Source organism: Rhineura floridana, chromosome 4 (genome assembly GCF_030035675.1).
Source record: "Rhineura floridana isolate rRhiFlo1 chromosome 4, rRhiFlo1.hap2, whole genome shotgun sequence".
In the NCBI taxonomy this organism is placed as follows: Eukaryota; Metazoa; Chordata; class Lepidosauria; order Squamata; family Rhineuridae; genus Rhineura; species Rhineura floridana.
Genome location: NC_084483.1, coordinates 181,687,870 through 181,709,581, shown reverse-complemented (window position 1 = coordinate 181,709,581; position 21,712 = coordinate 181,687,870). Strand labels below are relative to the sequence as shown.

The 21,712-nt window shown below is 41.6% G+C and overlaps 1 protein-coding gene across 1 annotated transcript in view; it reads left to right on the top strand.

Moving 5' to 3' along the window:
• Positions 1–21,712, top strand: part of PREPL (prolyl endopeptidase like) — a 67,814-nt gene that overhangs the window by 1,710 nt on the left and 44,392 nt on the right. The window contains exons 2-5 of the mRNA XM_061625414.1: positions 191–562; positions 8,096–8,224; positions 12,425–12,494; positions 21,403–21,606. Coding sequence (XP_061481398.1) covers positions 356–562; positions 8,096–8,224; positions 12,425–12,494; positions 21,403–21,606 — 610 coding nt within the window. The 5' untranslated portion in view covers positions 191–355. The remainder of the gene's footprint in view (positions 1–190; positions 563–8,095; positions 8,225–12,424; positions 12,495–21,402; positions 21,607–21,712) is intronic.

Here is a 21,712-nt window from a genome sequence, read left to right as displayed (position 1 = left end):
CTGTGAAATTTAATTGAGTAATCTGTTGTCTTTTAAGATATCTTTTGTAGTGATATTGGCACTCTTGAGCATACTGTGGGAGTTTTCATCACATTTTTACATCAATACTGTTTTTAGAAAGTAGTAAGAAGGTGTAGTTTTAAGTTGGTCATTTCTCTGCTATTTATGGTTTCTTTTTTTTTCTCCTCAGCTTTCACTCTGACTCCTGTAGATTTGAAGGTGGTATGCACTGGGGCGGAGGGATCTTGCCATCTGTCCACACTTTGTGGTGGTGTCTAATCATAGTTGACATGACTTTGGACTCAGAAACATTTTTTAAAAATGAAGAAACAGGCAAAATGAATATTTTGTCATCATGCATTTAAGCACCAGATATTTTCTGTACGTTCTGAAGAGCAATATTGGTCACTGCAAGAACTACTGCAAATATTCCGCATCACCAGTCCTAAGATCCTGTAGTCAAACAAAACAAGTATATTTGCTTGCAAAGTACTTTAGAAATGCCTGCATTGTTCCTGGTTCCCATGGAGGTGTTCAACCATGGAGGTTCTTTTCCTGTAAGGTATGCCATTTGAATCAGAGCCAGTGTGGTGTAGTGGTTAAGGTGTTGGATTACGACCTGGGAGACCAGGGTTTGAATCCCCACACAGCCATGAAGCTCACTGGGTAACCCTGGACCAGTTACTGTCTCTCAGACTCAGAGGAAGGCAATGGTAAACCTCCTCTGAATACTGCTTACCATGAAAACCCTATTCATAGGGTGGCCAGAAGTCGGAATCGACTTGAAGGCAGTCCATTTCCATTTCATGCCATTTGAATGAATATTTCAGGCCAACAACAGTCTTGACCTTTACATAATAAAAACAGCTGCCTTCTTTCAAGTTTCTATGAGTCTCTGAAACAGGTTTAGGGAATCTTTGGCGTTTCTGATGTTGCTGAAATTCAGCTCCCATTATCCTCGGTCATTAGCCATGCTTGCGGAAGATGATGGAAGTTGTAGTTTAGCAACATCTGGAGAGCCAAAGGTTCCCCACACCTGCTCTAAAGGGTTCGCAAGTGGGTGAGACAAAGCACATTTTCAGTTATGCCTACAGGATCATGATACTGTTAAATTGTTCATCTTCTCTTCTTGCTTAATGTCTAATGGCATCTGACTCAATTATGCTTTATTATACCAACTATTTTTAATTAATATTTTGCTGAATTTTGGGTTTTTTGTTTATAACAACAGTAAAAAAGCAAACTGATATCAAACCAGAATGGGGGGGGGAGAGGAGAACACAGGGAGAGGAGTGGGCCAGCATTGATTTACAGGGGTGTCACAATAATTATTATTTAGTTAATTAGTTCATTTGTTAGTCACCTCATACCCAATGGTCTCTAGGTGACTCAGGATAATTTATATATATATATATATATATATAAAGATGTAAAAACATGCAATATAAAACAAATTTTAAAACATACCATTTAAAACTTAAAACCCAAATGAAAAAAAATCCTAAGACATAAAATACGTTTACATTTTGCTAAAGCTACACTCCCCCTAAAGGAACAGGTGCGTAGTCTGGGAGTCATCTTAGACTCTTCCCTCACACTTGAGGCTCATGTAGCCTCGGTGGCCCGGAATGGGTTCTACCAACTTCGGTTGGTAGCCCAGCTACGTCCCTATCTGAGTAAGGAGGACCTCACATCAGTGGTACATGCTATGGTAACCTCGCGTCTGGACTACTGCGCTTTACGTAGGGCTACCTTTGAAGACGATTCGGAAGCTACAGCTAGTGCAAAATGCGGCGACCAGACTGCTAACAAGAACTAAGCGGTCTGAGCATATAACACCTGTGCTAGCCCATTTGCACTGGCTTCCCATATGCTTCCGGGCCAGATTCAAAGTGTTGGTACTTACCTATAAAGCCTTATACGGCGCGGGACCACGATATCTGTCGGAACGCCTCTTCCGATATGAACCGGCCCGTACACTACGGTCTACTACGAAGGCCCTCCTCTTCTGGGTTCTGACTCATAGGGAAGGCCGGAGAGTGGTGACAAGATCTAGGGCCTTCCCAGTGATGGCCCCCGAACTATGGAATGGTCTACCCGAGGAGGTGCGCCTGGCGACGACACTATCATCTTTTCGGCGCCAGGTTAAAACCTTTCTCTTCTCTGAGGCATTTTAATTCCTGTTAATTCTAAATTATTATATTTTGATTTTAGACTGTACAGTTTTTTGTACAGTTTTGTATTGTGATATACTGTATTGTGTTATTTTTATTGTATTTTTAATGTTCACCGCCCAGAGAGCTGTTGCTAGTCGGGCGGTATATAAGCTTAATTAATTAATTAATTAATTAATTAAATAAACATATGTTTGCCATAAAGCTTGGTAAGTATTTCAACTTTTATATAAAAGCTGCTGTTTCCTAAAAACATAGTAACAGGCTATATTATACAGCCACGAGAGTGGCTGTATACTATAGCCAGTGTGGATTTTTCACATTCCGCAATGTTAAATTTAAAATACCCCCATGCCATTCTGATGCTTCCCATAAGTTCATTTCAAAACAAAACCTTACAAAACTTATAGTCCTGAACTCAGAAACACTTGCTTAACAACCCTCTCAATTTTCATGGCGATACACAAAACAGTCACAGAGAATCGAGAGTTCAAAGTCTAGAAAGAGACAAAAACCCACAGCCCTTTTGGACTTTTTTCTCTCAGAGTCCTCATAATCTGTTGAAATTCATTACAAATCAGCCATGTTCACAGAGTACCTGTAATCCTAATACTCATCTTGCCTCACACTCTGCACCTTCATCTTCTGCAGTTTAAAAGTTAAAATAATGCCTGGCTGATTTTTAATTAATTTAATAAATTTTGGCTGGAACCCTATGATAACACGGGGCATGCTCAGTAAGAACCAACTGTCAGTGTTCTAAAAGCCTCACAGCTGCTGGACAGGGCCACACCCACACCAGACTTTGATTTCACGTGAGACAGTCATGGCTTCCCTCAGAATCTTGGGAAGTGTGGTTTCTGAAGTGCTGAGAAGAGACTCCTGTTCCACTGACAGAGCTCCGTGGCCAGAATGGTTTAACAGTCAGCCACTCTGACTGAAGGTCTGTGAGGGGAACAGGGCATCTCCTAGCAACTCTTACCACCCTTCACTAACTACACTTCCCAGGATTCTTTGAGAGAAGCCATGACTGTCCAAAGTGAAATAAAGGCCTGGTGTGGATGTGGCCAGAAACAGCTTTGGTTTAAATTTGGGTGGGAGGCTACATGTGCCTGCTGTAGAATAAAAAGTTGGGGAAACCCTGAAAAAGAATGATACTGTTCACAATGGTTTCCTTTTGGAAAGGAAAGGGTTTTCCCCTCTGCCCAGTGCCCACCCACCCAATTTCCTCCCCCTCCCCACTCCTTCCCCGGGTCAGTGTTGGACTAGGGCCTGCGAGACCAGGGTTCAAATCCCCACACAGCCATGAAGCTCACTGGCTGGCCTTGGGCCAGACACTGCCTCCCAGCCTCAGAGGAGGGCAATGGTAAAACCACCTCTGAATACAATTTACCATGAAAACCCTATTCAAAGGGTCGTCATAAGTCCGGTCGACTTGAAGAAAGTCAGAAATAAATTCCATTGAACTCAAAAAGTATGCAAATGATCAAACTAGGGTTGCCAGGCCCAGCCTCCAAGAGGTCTTCTGTATCTTTAAAAGTTGTGCAGGGGGAAGGGAGAATTTCACCTTGTGGTTTTTCCCCATTTCATTATTGCAAGAAAACCTGTACTTGGCTGAATTTTCTCTTCTCTTAAAGATACTGAATCATTCTCAGGCCCTGAGCCTGGCAACCCTAGATCAAACCCACCCTCCCTTCTCCCTCCTATCCCCTTCCTATTGACCCTTCCCTTGTCCTTCCTTTGCCCCTCTCTCCCCATCCCCTTCCTATCCCCTCCTTCCCCTTCCTTCCTATCCCCTCCTTCCCCTTCCTCCCCCTCCCCTTCCTCCCCCTCCCCTTCCTCCTCCTCCCCCTCCCCTTCCCCCTCCTCCCCCTCCCCTTCCCCCTCCTCCCCCTCCCCCTCCCCTTCCCCCTCCTCCCCCTCCCCTTCCCCCTCCCCTTCCTCCTCCCCATGGTCAGTTTTACCTATCTTAAGCATGATTGCACACAAGTAAATACTATTGAACTCTATAAGCATGCAAATGATCAAACCTGCCCTCCCCTCCCTCTTCCTTTGCCCCCCTCCAATATACTCCTTCCCCCTCCTCCTCCCCCATGGTCAGTTTTTCCTATCCTAACCATGATTGCATAGATGTAAATCCCATTGAACTCAATAAGCATGCAAATGATCAGACCTGCTTTTATCCCCCTCTCCTCTCCCTTCCTCCTCCCCCCTCTTCCTTCTTCCTCCTGCTCTGCCCACTCCACCCCTCCCTCCCTCCCTCACCCCCCCCGGTCAGTTTTACCTATCCTAAGCATGATTGCACGGGAGTAAATCGCACTAAACTCAATAAACAAGCAAATAATCAAACCTGTCCTCCTCCCCTCCCCCTCCTGCCTGCTCCCCTCTGCCCTTCCTCCCCACCCTCCTCCTCTCCCCCCTCCTCTCCCCATCCTCTGTGGTCAATTTCATCTATCCTAAGCATGATTGCAGGGGAATAAATCCCACTGAACTAAATAAGCATGCAAATGATCAATCCATTCTCAGCAAGCTTGCACAGGATCCCATTCTTACCTCCCAGATTAAAAAGCAGGGAAATTCACTAATAGGCAAAAAACCTTGCGGTTTAAGAATGTACCTATAGCCCACAGATATTTCTATCAAACTTTAACAAGCAGGGAAATTGGGCAGCTATAGTGAATGCACCAGGGGAGCAGGAGACCTGACCTCCTCTCTTGAGATATTATACTGCCCTACAAAGTTGTCAAAATGCAAACACCATTTGGGTTGGTCTTTCACAGTCCAATCCACTTCCTGTGTAGCTTGGAAGAATTTGGTAACGTGCCTCTGAGCATATGGTGAGTAGTGGCGACACCTGCAATCAGCCCAAATAACAGAAACAAGACATGTGCTGTGCTGATCTTGTTTTAGCAGTGAGGAAGCAACATTACTAAGACAGTTGATATAGTTCAGATGGTCACTTTGAATATGTCTGATTTACTTTGCAATTTTAGTGAAGTTTCCTATAGGAAATCATTTTCTTTTGCTTTTATTTCTATGAATATGTGAAGTACAGCAACACTTTGCAAAATTTACAGTAAAAAACTCCAAACATCATAATAGCACTGACGTCTGCAGAATAGTCTCCAGTGGACCTCAGGAGTGTCAATTTGCACAAGATAAAACGGTGGGAGATGAAATATATTCTAGAAAAATTCTAGGTGTGCTCCATGTTTTTAATTGACTGTGCCCACCTTGCCTTAAATGAAGTGGTTTAAACATAGCAGGCTGAAAACATGCATCCTCTTTTTCCCAACAGCTAGAGTCATTGCTGAAGTAGCAACATATTGTAATCAGTCTGATTTTACATCAAACTGCAGTTTCAGATTCAACTGTTAATGCACCCAAAATAGAAATAGAACATAACCAACAATTTAAAATACAAAAGGCTGTCTTCACCATCATATGACATTGACCAATAAAAAGGCATTGAAATTAATAAAAATAAATTTGACACAGATTTCTAGGATGATAATGAGGGAAATAAAATTTTCTAGTTTAGATTCTCTGTAGAAACATTAGTAACACAGGAAAGAAGCAAAGTAAGAAGAACACCAACAAACATACAAAAATATAATTCTCTATGTTTGGAGATGGCAGGTGTTGCCACCACTCACCATATGCTCAGAGGCACATGTTACCAAATTCTTCCAAGCTACACAGGAAGTGGATTGGACTGTGAAAGACCAACCCAAATTGTGTTTGCATTTTGACAACTTTGTAGGGCAGTCCAATATCTCAGAGAGGAGTTCAGGTCTCCTGCTCCCCTGGTGCATTCACTATAGCTGCACAATTTCCCTGCTTTTTAAAGTTTGATAGAAATATCTGTTGGCTATAGGTACATATTAATCCGCAAGGTTTTTTGCCTATTAGTGAATCAGAAGTAATTAGTAATCGGAAGGTCTGTTTTGGGGGTGTTTTTGGCGTTTCTCTACTAACCAGTTTCTCAGTGCTGTAGACAATAAGCCTGAAGTACAGATTCAAAATAAATTACACAAATCACAAAATTTAGGATTTGACAGAATTACACATTAAATTAGGAGCTGGGGTTAAGGAATTAGGAAAGAATTTATAGCATATTGCTGGGAAATGGGAGGGACAATAGCACTGTGATTGAGCAGAAAGTCTTCAGCTCAATTCCCTGCACCTCTAGTTTTAAAAAAGGAACAGGTAGCAGGGAAACTGAAAGAGGTCTGCTTGAGGCCCTAGAGATCTGCTGCCAATCAGAGTAGACATTACTAGGCTAGATGGACAAATAGTCTGATCTGCTACAGTATATGGCAGCTCACTATGTTCCTAACACACATGAAGAGAAAACCGACTGCGCAGTATCAAGTACAGCTTCTGATTACTGGAATCTATATGATGATTCACATCTCTGTCGGCACATCGTCAGGCATTTCTTCATGACCATAAGTGCTGGAAACTTGCTTCACCCACATGTTAAAGTGGCTTACTTTATGATCCTATTTTGTTTAAAAGAGACAGTATTGAAATGGTTTTTTAAAAAGCCCTCTCTTGACCTAACTGTATTGGAGAATTTCTGACCAGTCTCCAGTATGCCATTGTTGGAGAAGGTGTTTGAGCAAGTGGTGGCCTCTCAATTCAGGATATTTCTGAATAAAAGAGAGTATCGAGGCTCATTTCAATCTGGCTTCAAGCCTAGTTTAACTATAGTGACAGCTTGGTCATATTGGTTCACAACCTGTGCAGGGATGGTGGGAATGCATTTCTGTTCATTCTGCTAAACCTTTCCATTGGATCTCCTGGGTGGGTTCCAGTAGCTTCTCAAATAACTGGCTGGTTTGGGACTTGGAGGCACTATTTTATGGTGGTTCCATTCTTCGAGAGGCAATTCCAGCATTTGGTTCTGGGGCTCCTTCCCTTGGCTGTTGGCCTAGGCCTATGGGATTCTGCAGAGTTTTGTTCTGTCTATCATGATGTTTAACATCTACATGAAACCACCCAGAGAGGTTATACAGAGATTTGTAGTTCAGTGCCACCAATATGCTGATGACACTCAGCATCCTTTCGTTCACATTCTATGGAAGCTGTGGAAGTTCGGAATCAGTCAGTAATGGGATCAGTAACGGACTAGAAGAGAGCTAACAAATGAAAACTTAGTCCAGACAAGAGAGAGGTATTCCTGATCAGGAGAAAAAACAATCCAGAAAGAGTGGTGGGAGCTTCAAGGGCTGGATAGGGAAGTCTGGAGAGCTGCATTCATTCCATGGGCCTAAGATTCCCTACTCTTGCCCTATACATTTTAGGACCAGGTATCTGATAGACTTTGTTCTCCTATGTGAGCATGCCTGCTTATTAAGATAATCTGCAGAGGCCCCCTTATCAGTTCTGAACCCATATTTGTTTGGGACAAGGCAAAGGGCTTTCCCTTGCCACATCCAGACCTTGGAACTCCCTAGGAAAAGTCATTTCTCCCCCCCCCCCCCATTGTTGCTCTTCTGCCACAACATTAAGATCTTCCTATTTAGGAAGGCCTTTGGCCTGTAGAGGCTTGATTTTATTGCTTGCCTACCATAAAGAGATACAATCCTTGTGTTTTTTTGTCTCTGGTGTTTTCACCATTCTAGCTTTTTATTATTTTTTACTGCAGAAGTTTGTAAACTCCTTTATCATGGTTTTTATTGTATTTTACTTACCATTTTTATATGCCGACAAACAAAGTTTATGTATTAATTGTGTTCACACAGTTAACATTGTGCTTAGTTTGATCCTGACTCTCCTAAGCAATATAGTACACAAAATATTCTGGGCCAAATTGCTGAAAGGCCAGTTTTGTTGAGTATTGTTTAACAATGTATGACAGAGAATATCATTCCTGCTTATTAGAACTCTGCTTTTTGTGACTTGTTTTGTAACAGGATCTTCTGAAGTCAGAGCAGGAGAACTGGAGGGCTTGTTCAGGAAATTATATGGATATGACAAAGAGGATCAAACGAAGATTAGAAGCTTATTATGACAAGTATTCATCCAATCTGAGTAGCCCAGTGGTAAGAAAATGCACGTGGAACGTAATTGTAAATGCAGTGGCACTATAAAAGCCTGTTAACTTGCTTGGTTGTTATGATTAGATTGTTCTTGAAAATTATTTATTTATTACATTTATACCCTGCCTTTCTTTTTATGATAGAAATCCAAGGCAGCTTTACATATGGTTCCCAGGTGGTCTCCCATCCAGGCACTGACCAGACCTGACCTTGCTTAGCTTCAGCAGGGTGCTGGCTTCATGTGCCTTCAGACCATCACCTGAGATCAGAATATACATGGGAAGAAATGGTCAAATAAACTTTGCTTTGACAGTTAACATTTTATATAATATCTTTAAGTATTCAAACTGTTTCACATGCATTATCTTCTTGTAATCAATGTCATAACCCTGTAAGATAAGTGTTGGTATCCCCATGTTGCAGATGCAAAGGCTGAGAGGACATGACTTGCCTAATCCTGCTCAATGAATTCATTGGGGAAGTGAAATTCAAACCAGGGATTTCTTGTTGTGTACCTCAGTTTCTTAGCCACACTTAGTCTCACTGGCTTTATGTCATATGGTGAGAATTCATGTAGAGTTTGAGATATTAGTCCAACATTCAAAATGCCCTGAGCTCATATTAAAACCAATTTATTATGTTGAGATCAAAAGAGCAAACATGGCTCCTTTCATCTCCAACTGAGTTAGCTAAAACTAGGAACTCTTCTATCTAAGTATGTATTTCCTGTAATACACTAAGGCTGCAATCCAATACACTTACCTGGTAGTAAGTCCCATTGAATCCAATGGAGCTTACGTCTCAGTACACATGTATTGGACTGCAGCCTAAGTTTTCTTGTTTCCTGTAACAAACGTCTCTGTGTGATTGAAACCAGAGAGAAGTCTTCTCTGACAACACTCAATATACAGCCACCTTCCAAGTTGTGTTTGGTAACTCTGCTAAATTAATCCAAAAGAAAGAGCTCATATGCTTTGCAATCTTGTACCTTACATAATTTTTAAAACCTTGACATTTTCTTGATATTAAGAAAACTTGGCCTCTTACAATCTGCATAGTTTTGAATACTCATTAGCCCTTGTAATTACAGAAATACCTTTCTCTGTAGCAGTGCAACCTTCCATAGAAACAGTGTTTTTTTCTTGAAACCAAGTCATCTGTGGATCAATTAAACATGGGTGTTCCCTGCCTATAGGCTGGCTTGCCATTTTGTAGAAGAATTTAGGGCTCCACCCAGCCTGAGGGGAGTGCCTGATTGGGCCAAACCTATTGATTAAACTCCTGTCAAGAGAGGCCCCTTCTTACTACTCTAGACAGGCTGAGGTTCTAAGGCTGGGCAGAGTTACCTTAAAGTGAGTAAGTCCACATGGCAGTAATAATTATAAAGTTTTAGTTAAGAGATATCCCTGCTACAAAAAAAGAAATGCTATAGCAAATATGTTAACTCATGCACTTTCAATTTATACCCAGGCTTCAAGGATGAAAAACCCTGTATTGTGTGTGACATGTGCCTTTATTCTGGTAGATTTCCTCAGGGGCTATACATGGCTATAACCCTCAAAACAGGCCAACTTTTGTTGCCTTTGGCACAGCCCCTGACTATGTACGCCCATGTCACTTAGTTTCGTGTTTTGCAAGTTCAGGAAGATCTTGTACCCTGCAAGATCAGGAATTTTTAAAATCATTGTTTGTTCTGATGACTGACCGCAAATGGCCTGGTACTAACCACAAAGACACTTGGCAAAGTGTTTGTCTCGTCTTGACTTCTTTGTCTGGCTGAGTGCAAATGGTTGCCCCAGATTTCAGATAAACCATATCACTGATGCGGCAAGCTTATGCTGCAAGATGCTTAATGAATGTGATATATGTAAGACATACTTAGTAAATATGATAAATGTGTGAGCCAGAGCTATAATTGGTTATGAGTGTGTATAAGTCTAACCCAGATGTCACTCCTTGGAGTCAATGGGACGTTTTTAAAGCCTAAATGCTGTGGGGGCATTTTCAGCCTCAGATGTGGTCGTGGCTCTAATGCTCCATTCCATTCTGCTGGACCCCAGATGGCACTTACAGCTGATCCCTAATATTTATCCTATTTACTTACTAAATATGATAAATGTATGAGGCAGAGCTATTACTGGTTATGCAAATTTATAAATCTAACCCAGCTGTCACTTGTTGGAGTTGATGGGAGGCTATTTTTAAACCTATATGCTATGGGGGGCATTTTCAGAGGATCACAGTTGGGAAGGGAAGGGTAGGGTAGGGTTGGGTTGGGGTCCCTCCCCCCAATTGCCACCACCAAAAATCATCTCCCTTCATGGTAATTAGGCTTGAAAACATTGGAGCCAATGGAAGGCTGTTTTCAAGCCTAATTGCTTTGTGGGGAGGGGATCTTTATGGAGACAGTATGGAAAGTGTTAACTCTCTGCTCTCCAGCTAGACTCTCCATGAAGATCTATCCTCTGGCTAAATTAGCCTTTTTTTTTCAAGCTTGATTGCTGAGGGGCGGGAAGAGTCAAAGTCTTTGTAAGTGTGTGTGCTGTATATATGCCAGCTCTGGCTCTGTCCACTGCAGGCATATGACCCCTGGAAGGTTGGCCATGAGGAAATGGGGTCCTTGGGCTGACAAAGATGGCCCACCCTGAATTAGTTCCTTAACAAAACAAATCTCTTTGGATGGGAGAAGTGTGCTTTTTCAGTGTTCAATCCTCTTGGTGTAAAAAGAGGGAGATGTCCTGACTCCTGCCCAAAAAATGTCAACAGATGCACTGTCTTGTAAGTAAAGAAGTCCTGATGCCCTTACAAGGCAAAGGGGGAGCAACAATAAGTCCAGTTCAGAATCAAGGCCAAGATCCAGGTGTCCAAGACCACTACCAAGTGTTTCAAGACTGCTTGGGAGCTGTGAAGTTGTTCCAGTGAGTTTCCCTACTTACCTGCCAAGCTTTTAAGAAGAGCATGGCCAGCTACACATGAGAATCCCTGTCACTGTGGGAATTCTTGGCCTGAAGGCAGGCACTCCATCTAGGGAGACAAGTCTCCTGCCTTCTCTTGATGTGCCACCTCTCCCTGGGAGACATTGCTAGACCCTCCTCCTCCTCCTCTGGTGGGGGAAACAGCCTCCACAGTCTCTAACAGCCTCTGCTGTGGGTGAGAGACAGGTGGATTCCTATCTCATCAGCAGATGCAGACACATCCAGAGACATCCAGAGGGGGGAGGGTTCACTTTGCTCCATGTTGTCATCTCCTCCCCCTCTTGGTTCAAATCAGAGTACTCGGATGAGATCATGACAGGAATAGATGGAACACAACTTCACAGTTGTGAAGTTGGTAGCAGTTGAATGAGAAGCTGGGTTTGTTCCAGAAGGTGGAAAAAACTGACTAATCAAATACTGACTAATCAAAATATGTATGTCTGTAAGAGCGTCTAGGATCACAGCATGTTTGCCAAATACATTGCAAACAGTCGGCCTGAATAATGCTGTTAAGATGGGGAAGAAGAAAAGTCTATTAATTAAGATGCTGCTGACTGACTGGGACCAGCTGTAAATGTCGTTTGGGGGCCAGCAGGACTGAATGGAGCAGCAGAGCCGCCACCACATCTGAAGCCTGGCAAGGCTGGAAAGTGGAGGGCAGTGTTATCTAATTTTTGCTGTACAGTTCCAGGCACAACAGAAAGGTTCTGAATGTGTGTCTCTCTGGCTGCTGAACCATCTTAGGGTCCACTGGCTCCACTCCCTCCCTGCCCTGTTTTGGGGCCTTACACAGGTTACTGACCGCAGGAATGCTGCTGATGGTAGCCTGTCAACTGCCTGCCCTATCTGCAGGCACAGCAAGGCCATTGTGGCAGCAGAGACAGAGGGAAGCCACCACATCCAATTCCCCCTGTTCCCAGCAGCCTGGATTGGGGGATAAGATGGCTCTGCCTATGGCCAAATAAATGGGGATAAATCAACCTCTGACTGTTTCTGTGGGTCATTAGTGCTTTATAATCTTAGTGTCTTTGTGTTTATTACATTAATGAACCTTATTAGTATGATCTTATCTGATGCTGATTATTTTTTATTCTTCATGTATTTCATAACCATCAAGAGAGCTCAGATATAAAGGAGCTTCAGAAAAACATTTGGACTCCTAATGAGAGGTGATGACCTAATTCTGCATATTTTGTATTGGATCTATGTCTGTTTTGATTTTAAACAGATTAGGTTTGGAGAGTATGCTTACTTTGAAGACAATGGCTGCATATTTCGTTCAAAGCTGGGAGAAGTAGGTATGAATCTCTTTTGTTGTTACACAAGATTGTTTTAACATGAGCTCTGCCAATTATATCTTTGTTAAAATTTGCACATGGAAATGTTGTTATGTGCCTTCAAGTCGACTACGACTTATGGCGACCCTATGAATCAGTGATCTCCAGCATCTGTCATGAACCACCCTGTTCAGATCTTGTAAGTTCAGGTCCTTTATGGAGTCAATCTGTGTACCATCCACATCACTCTCAGTCTCTCTACCTGAGCTGCCAGAAGCTGTGGTGAGGACTCAAAGGCTTTTGATCTTGCAAGACTTCACTATCTATTTCAGGGCTTCCTTGTCTTGAGTGTCTTGGGAGTTCATGGTCTCCATGACTACCACAAGAGTGTCTCAAATGGTGTTTGGGGCAATACATATGGCAGCTAGACTTCATCTTCTATACTGTTAGGGGGAAATGATATGTGAGTAGGGGAGCTACTGGTTGCTCCATCATCTTGGAGAGATCATTGCCTGATTCAGTTTTAACTTGTGGCTATTTGAGATCCTGCAGGGTAGAGGACCAATTGTTCCGGTCTACCCTTGGTAGCTGATGCTGAAGGGTTTCTGGGGTTTTTATCACTTTAACCAAGGCTCTAGCCATAGCCTGGGAAAGGTATATGACTCCAAGCTGGCAATGCAATCACTCCCAACTATCCTGAATTCAATTGTAGAGTCAATTCAGCCCCCTAGTACTCTGGAGAGCTACAAATTTGTCAAAATGCAAAGACAGTTTGGGTTGGCCTTTCACACTCCAATCCTGTGTAGCTTGGAAGAATTTGGTAGTATGTGGCTCTAGGCATATGGTGAGTGGTAGCAACACTTGCAATCAGGACTGCATATCTAAAGATGGAGAATTACATTTTTGTATGTTTGTTGGTGTTCTTCTTACTTGGCTTCTTTCCTATGTTACTACTGTTTCTACAGAGAATATACTTAGAAAATTATATTTCTCTTATTATTCATCTTAGAAATCTGTGTCAGATTTATTTTTATTAAATTTTAAAGCCTTTTTAGTGGGCAATGTCATATGATGGTGAAGACAGCCTTTTCTGTTTCAAACTGGAGGTTATATTCTAGTTCTATTTTGGGTGCATTAACAATTGAATCTGAAATTGCAGTTTGATGTAAAATTAGCTGATTCCAATATGGCTACTTAATGAATCTAGCTGTTGGAAAAAACAAGCTTGGCCTGTCCAAGATGCATGTGTTCAGCCTGCTATACTTAAACTACTCCACTTAAGGCAGGGCGAGCATGGTCAATTAAAAACATAGAGTACACCTAGAAATTTGCTAGAATATATTTCACTTCCCATTGTTTTATCTTGTGCAAACTGAGACACTCCTCACGTACATTGGAGACGGTTCTGCAAAACAATCACTGCCGTTATTCCGCAATTGTTGCTGGAGTTTTTTTAGTGTAAATTTTGCAAAGTGTTGTTGTACTTCACATATTCACAGAAACAAAAGAAAGTGGTTTACTATAGAAAACTTCATTAAAATTGCAAAGTAAATCAAGCATATTTAAAGTGACTATCTGAACTATATCATCTGTCTTAATATTGTTGCTTCCTCCCTGCTAAAACAAGATCAGCACAGCACATGTCTTGTTCCTGTTATTTGGACTGATTGCAGGTGTTGCCACCACTCCCCATATCCTCAAAGGCACGTTACCAAATTCTTCCCAGCTTCAAAGGAAGTGGATTGGACTGTGAAAGATCAACCCAAATTGTGTTTGCATTTTGACAACTTTGTAGGGCAGTATAATATCTCAGAGAGGAGGTCAGGTCTCCTGCATCCCTGGTGCATTCACTATAGCTTCCCAATTTCCCTGCTTTTTAAAGTTTGATAGAAATATCTGTTGGCTATAGGTACATTCTTGAACCACGTGTATTCTTTGCCTATTAGTGAATGTCGTTAATATCTAAGAACCATGTGTCAGACATGCTTCATAAACGGTAGCACAGTATATTTAAACTACTTTAGTTTTAAAGGCAAACTAGGTGATAGTTCAATGATAAAGTTTTGTATTTTGGCATAAGAACATAAGAAGAGCCTGCTGGATCAGGCCAGTGGCCCATCTAGTCCAGCATCCTGTTCTCACAGTGGCCAACCAGGTGCCTGGGGGAAGCCCACAAGCAGGACCCAAGTGCAAGAACACTCTCCCCTCCTGAGGCTTCCGGCAACTGGTTTTCAGAAGCATGCTGCCTCTGACTAGGGTGGCAGAGCACAGCCATCATGGCTAGTAGCCATTGATAGCCCTGTCCTCCATGAATTTGTCTAATCTTCTTTTGAAGCCATCCAAGCTGGTGGCCATTACTGCATCTTGTGGGAGCAAATTCCATAGTTTAACTATGCGCTGAGTAAAGAAGTACTTCCTTTTGTCTGTCCTGAATCTTCCAACATTCAGCTTCTTTGAATGTCCGCGAGTTCTAGTATTATGAGAGAAGGGGAAGATCTTTTCTCTATCCACTTTCTCAATGCCATGCATAATTTTATATACTTCTATCATGTCTCCTCTGACCCGCCTTTTCTCTAAACTAAAAAGCCCCAAATGCTGCAACCTTTCCTCGTAAGGGAGTCGCTCCATCCCCTTGATCATTCTGGTTGCCCTCTTCTGAACCTTTCCAACTCTAGAATATCCTTTTTGAGATGAGGCGACCAGAACTGCACACAGTATTCCAAATGCGGCCGCACCATAGATTTATACAACGGCATTATGATATCGGCTGTTTTATTTTCAATACCTTTCCTAATTATTGCTAGCATGGAATTTGCCTTTTTCACAGCTTCCGCACACTGGGTCAACATTTTCATTGTGCTGTCCACTACAACCCCGAGGTCTCTCTCCTGGTCGGTCACCGCCAGTTCAGACCCCATGAGCGTATATGTGAAATTAAGATTGTTTGCTCCAATATGCATAATTTTACACTTGTTTATATTGAATTGCATTTGCCATTTTTCCGCCCATTCACTCAGTTTGGAGAGGTCTTTTTGGAGCTCTTCGCAATCCCTTTTTGTTTTAACAACCCTGAACAATTTAGTGTCGTCAGCAAACTTGGCCACTTCACTGCTCACTCCTAATTCTAGGTCATTAATGAACAAGTTGAAAAGTACAGGTCCCAATACCGATCCTTGAGGGACTCCACTTTCTACAGCCCTCCATTGGGAGAATTGTCCGTTTATTCCTACTCTCTGCTTTCTGCTTCTTAACCAATTCCTTATCCACAAGAGGACCTCTCCTCTTATTCCATGACTGCTAAGCTTCCTCAGAAGCCTTTGGTGAGGTACCTTGTCAAACGCTTTTTGAAAGTCTAAGTACACTATGTCCACTGGATCACCTCTATCTATATGCTTGTTGACACTCTCAAAGAATTCTAAGAGGTTACTGAGACAGGACTTTCCCTTGCAGAAGCCATGCTGGCTCTGCTTCAGCAAGGCTTGTTCTTCTATGTGCTTAGTTAATCTAGCTTTAATAATACTTTCTACCAGTTTTCCAGGGACAGAAGTTAAGCTAACTTAACTTGTAATTTCCGGGATCCCCTCTGGATCCCTTTTTGAAGATAGGCGTTACATTTGCCACTTTCCAGTCCTCAGGCACGGAGGAGGACCCGAGGGACAAGTTACATATTTTAGTTAGCAGATCAGCAATTTCACCTTTGAGTTCTTTGAGAACTCTCGGGTGGATGCCATCCGGGCCCGGTGATTTGTCAGTTTTTATATTGTCCACTAAGCTTAGAACTTCCTCTCTCGTTACCACTATTTGTCTTAGTTCCTCAGAGTCCCTTCCTGCCAATGTTAGTTCAGGTTCAGGGATCTGCTCTATATCTTCCACTGTGAAGACAGATGCAAAGAATTCATTTAGCTTCTCTGTAATCTCCTTATCGTTCTTTAGGACACCTTTGACTCCCTTCTCATCCAAGGGTCCAATTGTCTCCCTAGATGGTCTCCTGCTTTGAATGTATTTATAGAATTTTTTGTTGTTGGTTTTTATGTTCTTAGCAATGTGGTCCTCAAATTCTTTTTTAGCATCCCTTATTGTCTTCTTGCATTTCTTTTGCCAGAGTTTGTGTTCTTTTTTATTTTCTTCATTCGGACAAGACTTCCATTTTCTGAAGGAAGACTTTTTGCCTCTAAGAGCTTCCTTGACTTTGTTCGTTAACCATGCTGGCATCTTCTTGGCCCTGGCGGTACCTTTTCTGATCTGCGGTATGCACTCCAGTTGAGCTTCTAATATAGTGTTTTTAAACAACTTCCAAGTTCTCATTTTGTCAGAAATATTGGGTAGAATCCAGATAATCCCTTCCATGGCTAGAAAATTATTCTGCTTGTGTAAGGGAGATCCCCAGTTTCTGCCAATTTCCCGTTTCCCCTAATCCTGCTGCAACCAATCTGATTGCATCCCGCATCAGTCCAAAGTCCCCTACCCTTCAGAAACAGGCCACCTCAGTCTGAAATGCTTTGAATGCTGCCCAGTTAGGGCCAGGGTCTGAGTCTGAATCCGCATTGGGGTAAGGGGAAGATACTTCATTCCCTTCACTTTTAGAAAATCAGTTTTGGCAATTTGAGGATGCTTTGTTCACCCCATTTACCACAAGTGATGTTCACACTCTCCCTGGCTGCTCTGGCAGTTTTATGAAGCCTCATACTAAGGACAAGAGCAGGAAGAAAAGCTTCTATCTTCTGGATACGACAGAATTAGGAAGCACTGGAGAAATGGCATCAAGCAACAATGGGTAGTATGATTGTAGTTGCCACCAGGACCACATGAACAGGCATAGGCAGCTGTGAAAAAGAAGAGGGAGGGCATGGTGTTATGCAGGGCTGTGGAGTCGGTATGTCAAACCTTCGACTCCGACTCCTTTATTTTTCTACTGTCCAACTCTCTTAAATGGCAAATGTATATTAATTTTTCTACTGTCTGACTCCGACTCTGACTCCTTCATAAATGGCAAATGTACATTAATGTATTAATATTAATAAATTAATATTAATATTAAAATATTAATTTTATTTTGAAGTCGGAGTCAGTACATTTCTACCGACTCCGTCTCCACCCAAAATTGCTTCCAACTCCACGACTCCGACTCCACAGCCCTGGTGTTATGAATGGACCTTGAACTTCTTCATGAGCATAGTTCACTAGAAATGCAAGTTCCTCTATTGTGAGTGCTGCAGGATCTTTTGCTGCGAATGTGATAAAATAAGAACAGTGAAAGAATTTAGGATCATCAGTCAAGGAATTTGGTTTTTTCCAGAAACCATTCCTTGATGAATTCCCAGATAATGACTGCAATCTCCTATCTGTGAATTCCTGATGTTCTGTTTCCCCCTAAAGGTTAAGATTATCATAACCATTATACATACCATTTCCTAGTTTGAAAGGAGCTATCTTGTCTCCTCCTAAAGGCTTAGATTATCATAAACATTATGCAGACCATTTCCTAGTTTGAAAGGAGCACCAGTTTCTTACTGGGTGACATTCCCCAAATTTCCGTAGGAGTCAGGAAGTCTATACCCTCAGGCTTTCGAGATATGTGCTCAGGGGTCACAGAGAGGCTGTTTCCCAGGATCTTCACTGTTTCAGTTTTCCGAACTCTGGTTCACGGAGGTGAATCAAGATTAAAAATTCCCAATATGATTCCTTACAATGGTTTCATGAAACTTTATGTCCCCTGCAAAACCCTCAGGTTGAGCCAAAACGGTTCTCAACCGAGCTTACAGCTCAGATTATGTTTGCTCTCTGTGTATAAGTATTAATAGCTATCCACATGAAGATGCTTTGGGAATGAAATCATTTTTAGAAATATCTCTGTTGTCTTTTCAGGACCTATTAAAGACCTTCCCCTTTCAACAACGCATTTAAGTAGAGACTTTATACAAGTCTGCATCTGTGGTGGAATTGTTTTTAGGATTTTTTAAAAAAGATATTTTAAAGATTTATTTTTAAAGATATCTTGTTTTTAAGATGTTTTTAGTGTTTTTGTTTGCTGCCCTTTGGCTCCTTCTGGGAGGAAGGGTGAGATATAAATTTAATTTTGTTGTTATGTGCCTTCAAGTCAATTACAACTTATGGCGACCCTATGAATCAGTGACCTCCAATAGCATCTGTCATGAACCACTCTGTTCAGAGCTTGTAAGTTCAGGTCTGTGGCTTCCTTTATGGAATCAATCCATCTCTTGTTCGGTCTTCCTCTTTTTCTACTCCCTTCTGTATTTCCCAGCATTATTGTCTTTTCTAGTGAATCATGTCTTCTCATTATGTGTTCAAAGTATAATAACCTTAGTTTCATCATTTTAGCTTCTAGTGACAGTTCTGGTTTAATTTGTTCTAACACCCAATTATTTGTCCTTTTCGCGGTCCATGGTATGCACAAAGCTCTCCTCCAAATGAGTTGATTTTTCTCTTATCTGCTTTTTTCACTGTCCATTAAATTTAATACATAATAAAAATAATAATCTCCAGAATGTACCTAACTTTTAAATGTTAGGTCTCTGACTACATCACAAGTAGCTCCTTTATTAACCCATTCAAGGGACAGTGCACCATTTCTTCTACAGAAGGTCATTCAGAGATGAAAGCTTGCTTTTACATGTTCTTGCTAGTTATAAAATTTTTAGCATCCAGGCGGCATAAAAATTGCCACTAATATTCATTAAGATAACATTTTCAAGCAAAAATAATATGACTACAATCTTATTTGTTTGGTTGTAACTGTCAGTTCATTCCATCTGTCCATTGGCGATCACTCGTGACCAAGTAAGATTGTCTTCCAAGATCAGGTCTTTAACAGTGGGTCCGTAAGTGACTGTGGAGGCCAATTCTAGATCCACACAGCCTCCCACAGTGAGGACATAGGTTTCCAGATGGAAGTTAGTCGCGATGAGAATTTGCTTGATGTGCCTTCCTCTTAGCTCGTTTGTCCCTTTCGCCCTGTACTTGCGCTTCTTCAAATTCCATACCACCTTTGATAATAGCCGACCTCCAGTTGGGACGCTCATGGGCCAAAGCTTCCCAGGTCTCAATGCTCATGTTACATTTTTGTAGATTAGCTTTGAGAACATCTTTAAACCTCTTTTGCTGTCCACCAATATTCCATTTTCCATCCTTAAGTAGCTGCTTTGGAAGGCGGTGATCAGGCATTCGAACAACATGGCCTGTCCAGCGAAGTTAATGTTGAAGGATCATTATTTCAACACTAGCAGTCTTTGCTTCTTCCAAAACGCTAACATTAGTCCATCTGTCTTCCCAAGTAATTTGCAGAATTTTCCAGAGTCAGCGTTGGTGGAATCTTTCAAGAAGTTGGGATTGGCATTTATAAATGGTCCATGTTTTACAGGTGTACAGTAAGGTTGGTAGTACAATGGCTTTGTAAATAAGCATTTTTGTCTCCCTGCAAATATCCCGATCCTCAAACACTCTACACTTCATTTGGGAGAATGTGACACTCGCAGAGCTCAGACTATGTTGAATTACAGCATTGGTCAGCTTTTATAGAGAGATGGCTGCCAAGATAGGAAAAGTGATCAACGTTCTCCAGCGTCATACCATTAACCTGGATTGATGGTGCTACAGAGGGACTAGTTTGCACCTGTTGATGAAGCACTTTAGGTTTTTTGATACTAAGCAAGCGCCCAAGCTTTCCATATGCTTCTGCAAAGACATTTAGGATAGTTTGAAGATCTTTCTCTGAATGTGCAGAGACTACATTATCATCGGCATATTGAAGTTCTATGACAGAGGTTGTAATTACCTTACTTTTTGCTTTCAGCCTACTGAGATTAAAAAGCTTTCCATCTGTTCGATATGATTTCCACATCAGTAGGAAGTTTCCCCTCAATAAGGTGTAGAATCATAGCAATGAAGATAGCAAATAAGGTTGGAGCAATGACGCATCCCTGTTTTACACCTGATCCGACTCTGAATGGATCGCTCTGAAAGCTATTGTTATCCAAAATTGTTGCTGTCATGTTATCATGAAGGAGTCGCAAAATATTCTCAAATTTATCAGGGCATCCAGTTTTCAGAAGGATGGTCCAGAGAGCAGTTCGATTCACAATATCAAAGTCCTTAGTCAGATCAATAAACACCATATATTAAAGTCGATTCTGCTCCTGTCATTTTTCTTGAAGCTGTTGTGCAGTGAAGATCATGTCCAGTGTCCCCCTGGGAGGGCGGAAATCATTTTGGGATTCAGGGAGGATATCTTCTGAGATAATTAGGAGGCGATTTTTGAGGATCCTTGCAAGGATTTTACCTGCAGTAGCAAGAAGAGAAGTGCCTCAATAGTTCCCACAATCTGTTCTATCACCCTTCGTAAGAAGAGTGATAATTATGGCATCCCTAAAGTCTTCCGGGATCTCCTCCCTCATCCACATTTTTCCGATGAGCATATGAAGTTGTTGTGTAAGTTCAGGCCCACCTTCTTTAAAGACTTCAGCAGGAATCCCATCAGGTCCACTAGCTTTGTTATTCTTCATTTGATTAATGGCTTTACTGACTTCATCCAAATTAGGGGATACTGCAAACTTGTCTCTAGTTTGTTGCTGTGGAATTTGCGAGAAGATGGCACAGTCTTACTTGTTCTGCTGTAACTGTCAGTGTAATACTAAACATGTCTACTCAGAAATAAGTCCCATTTAATTCAGTGGTGCTTGCCCTCAAGGCAAATGAGATTAAGATTGCATTTTAATTTCCCTTTAAGAACCGTGACATAAACTTGTTGTGGCTAACTTCTTCCATGACTCTCTTTAGCTGGATCAAGGCATAGGTACACATTACTAATTAATAGCCAAACGCTGCATGTATAAATGCCACAAAAAGTACACAACAGCAATAGCTGTTATTTGTATTAGATTCACAGCATTGTATTTTCTTTCTTGTATTGCAGATGAAGGAAACAGTGAAGTATTGCTTAGTACAGAAGCTCTGCCATTTCATAATTCCCTTATCCAGCGCATCCGAATTTCCCCAGACCACAGATATATGGCTACCGGGATTAAAAGTGCACATTCTGAAGAGTCTGCTTGTATTGTTGTGAAACTAAATACGTTAACAAAAGTTGAATGTATTATCCCAAATGTTTTTAGCTTTGGTAAGCACTTAGCATACACTTTTTTACTTTAAAATGTAATATATGTCAGATGAAAGATAGGAACTTGACTATCAAATCTTCACAATATTCAGGTTCACCAGACATT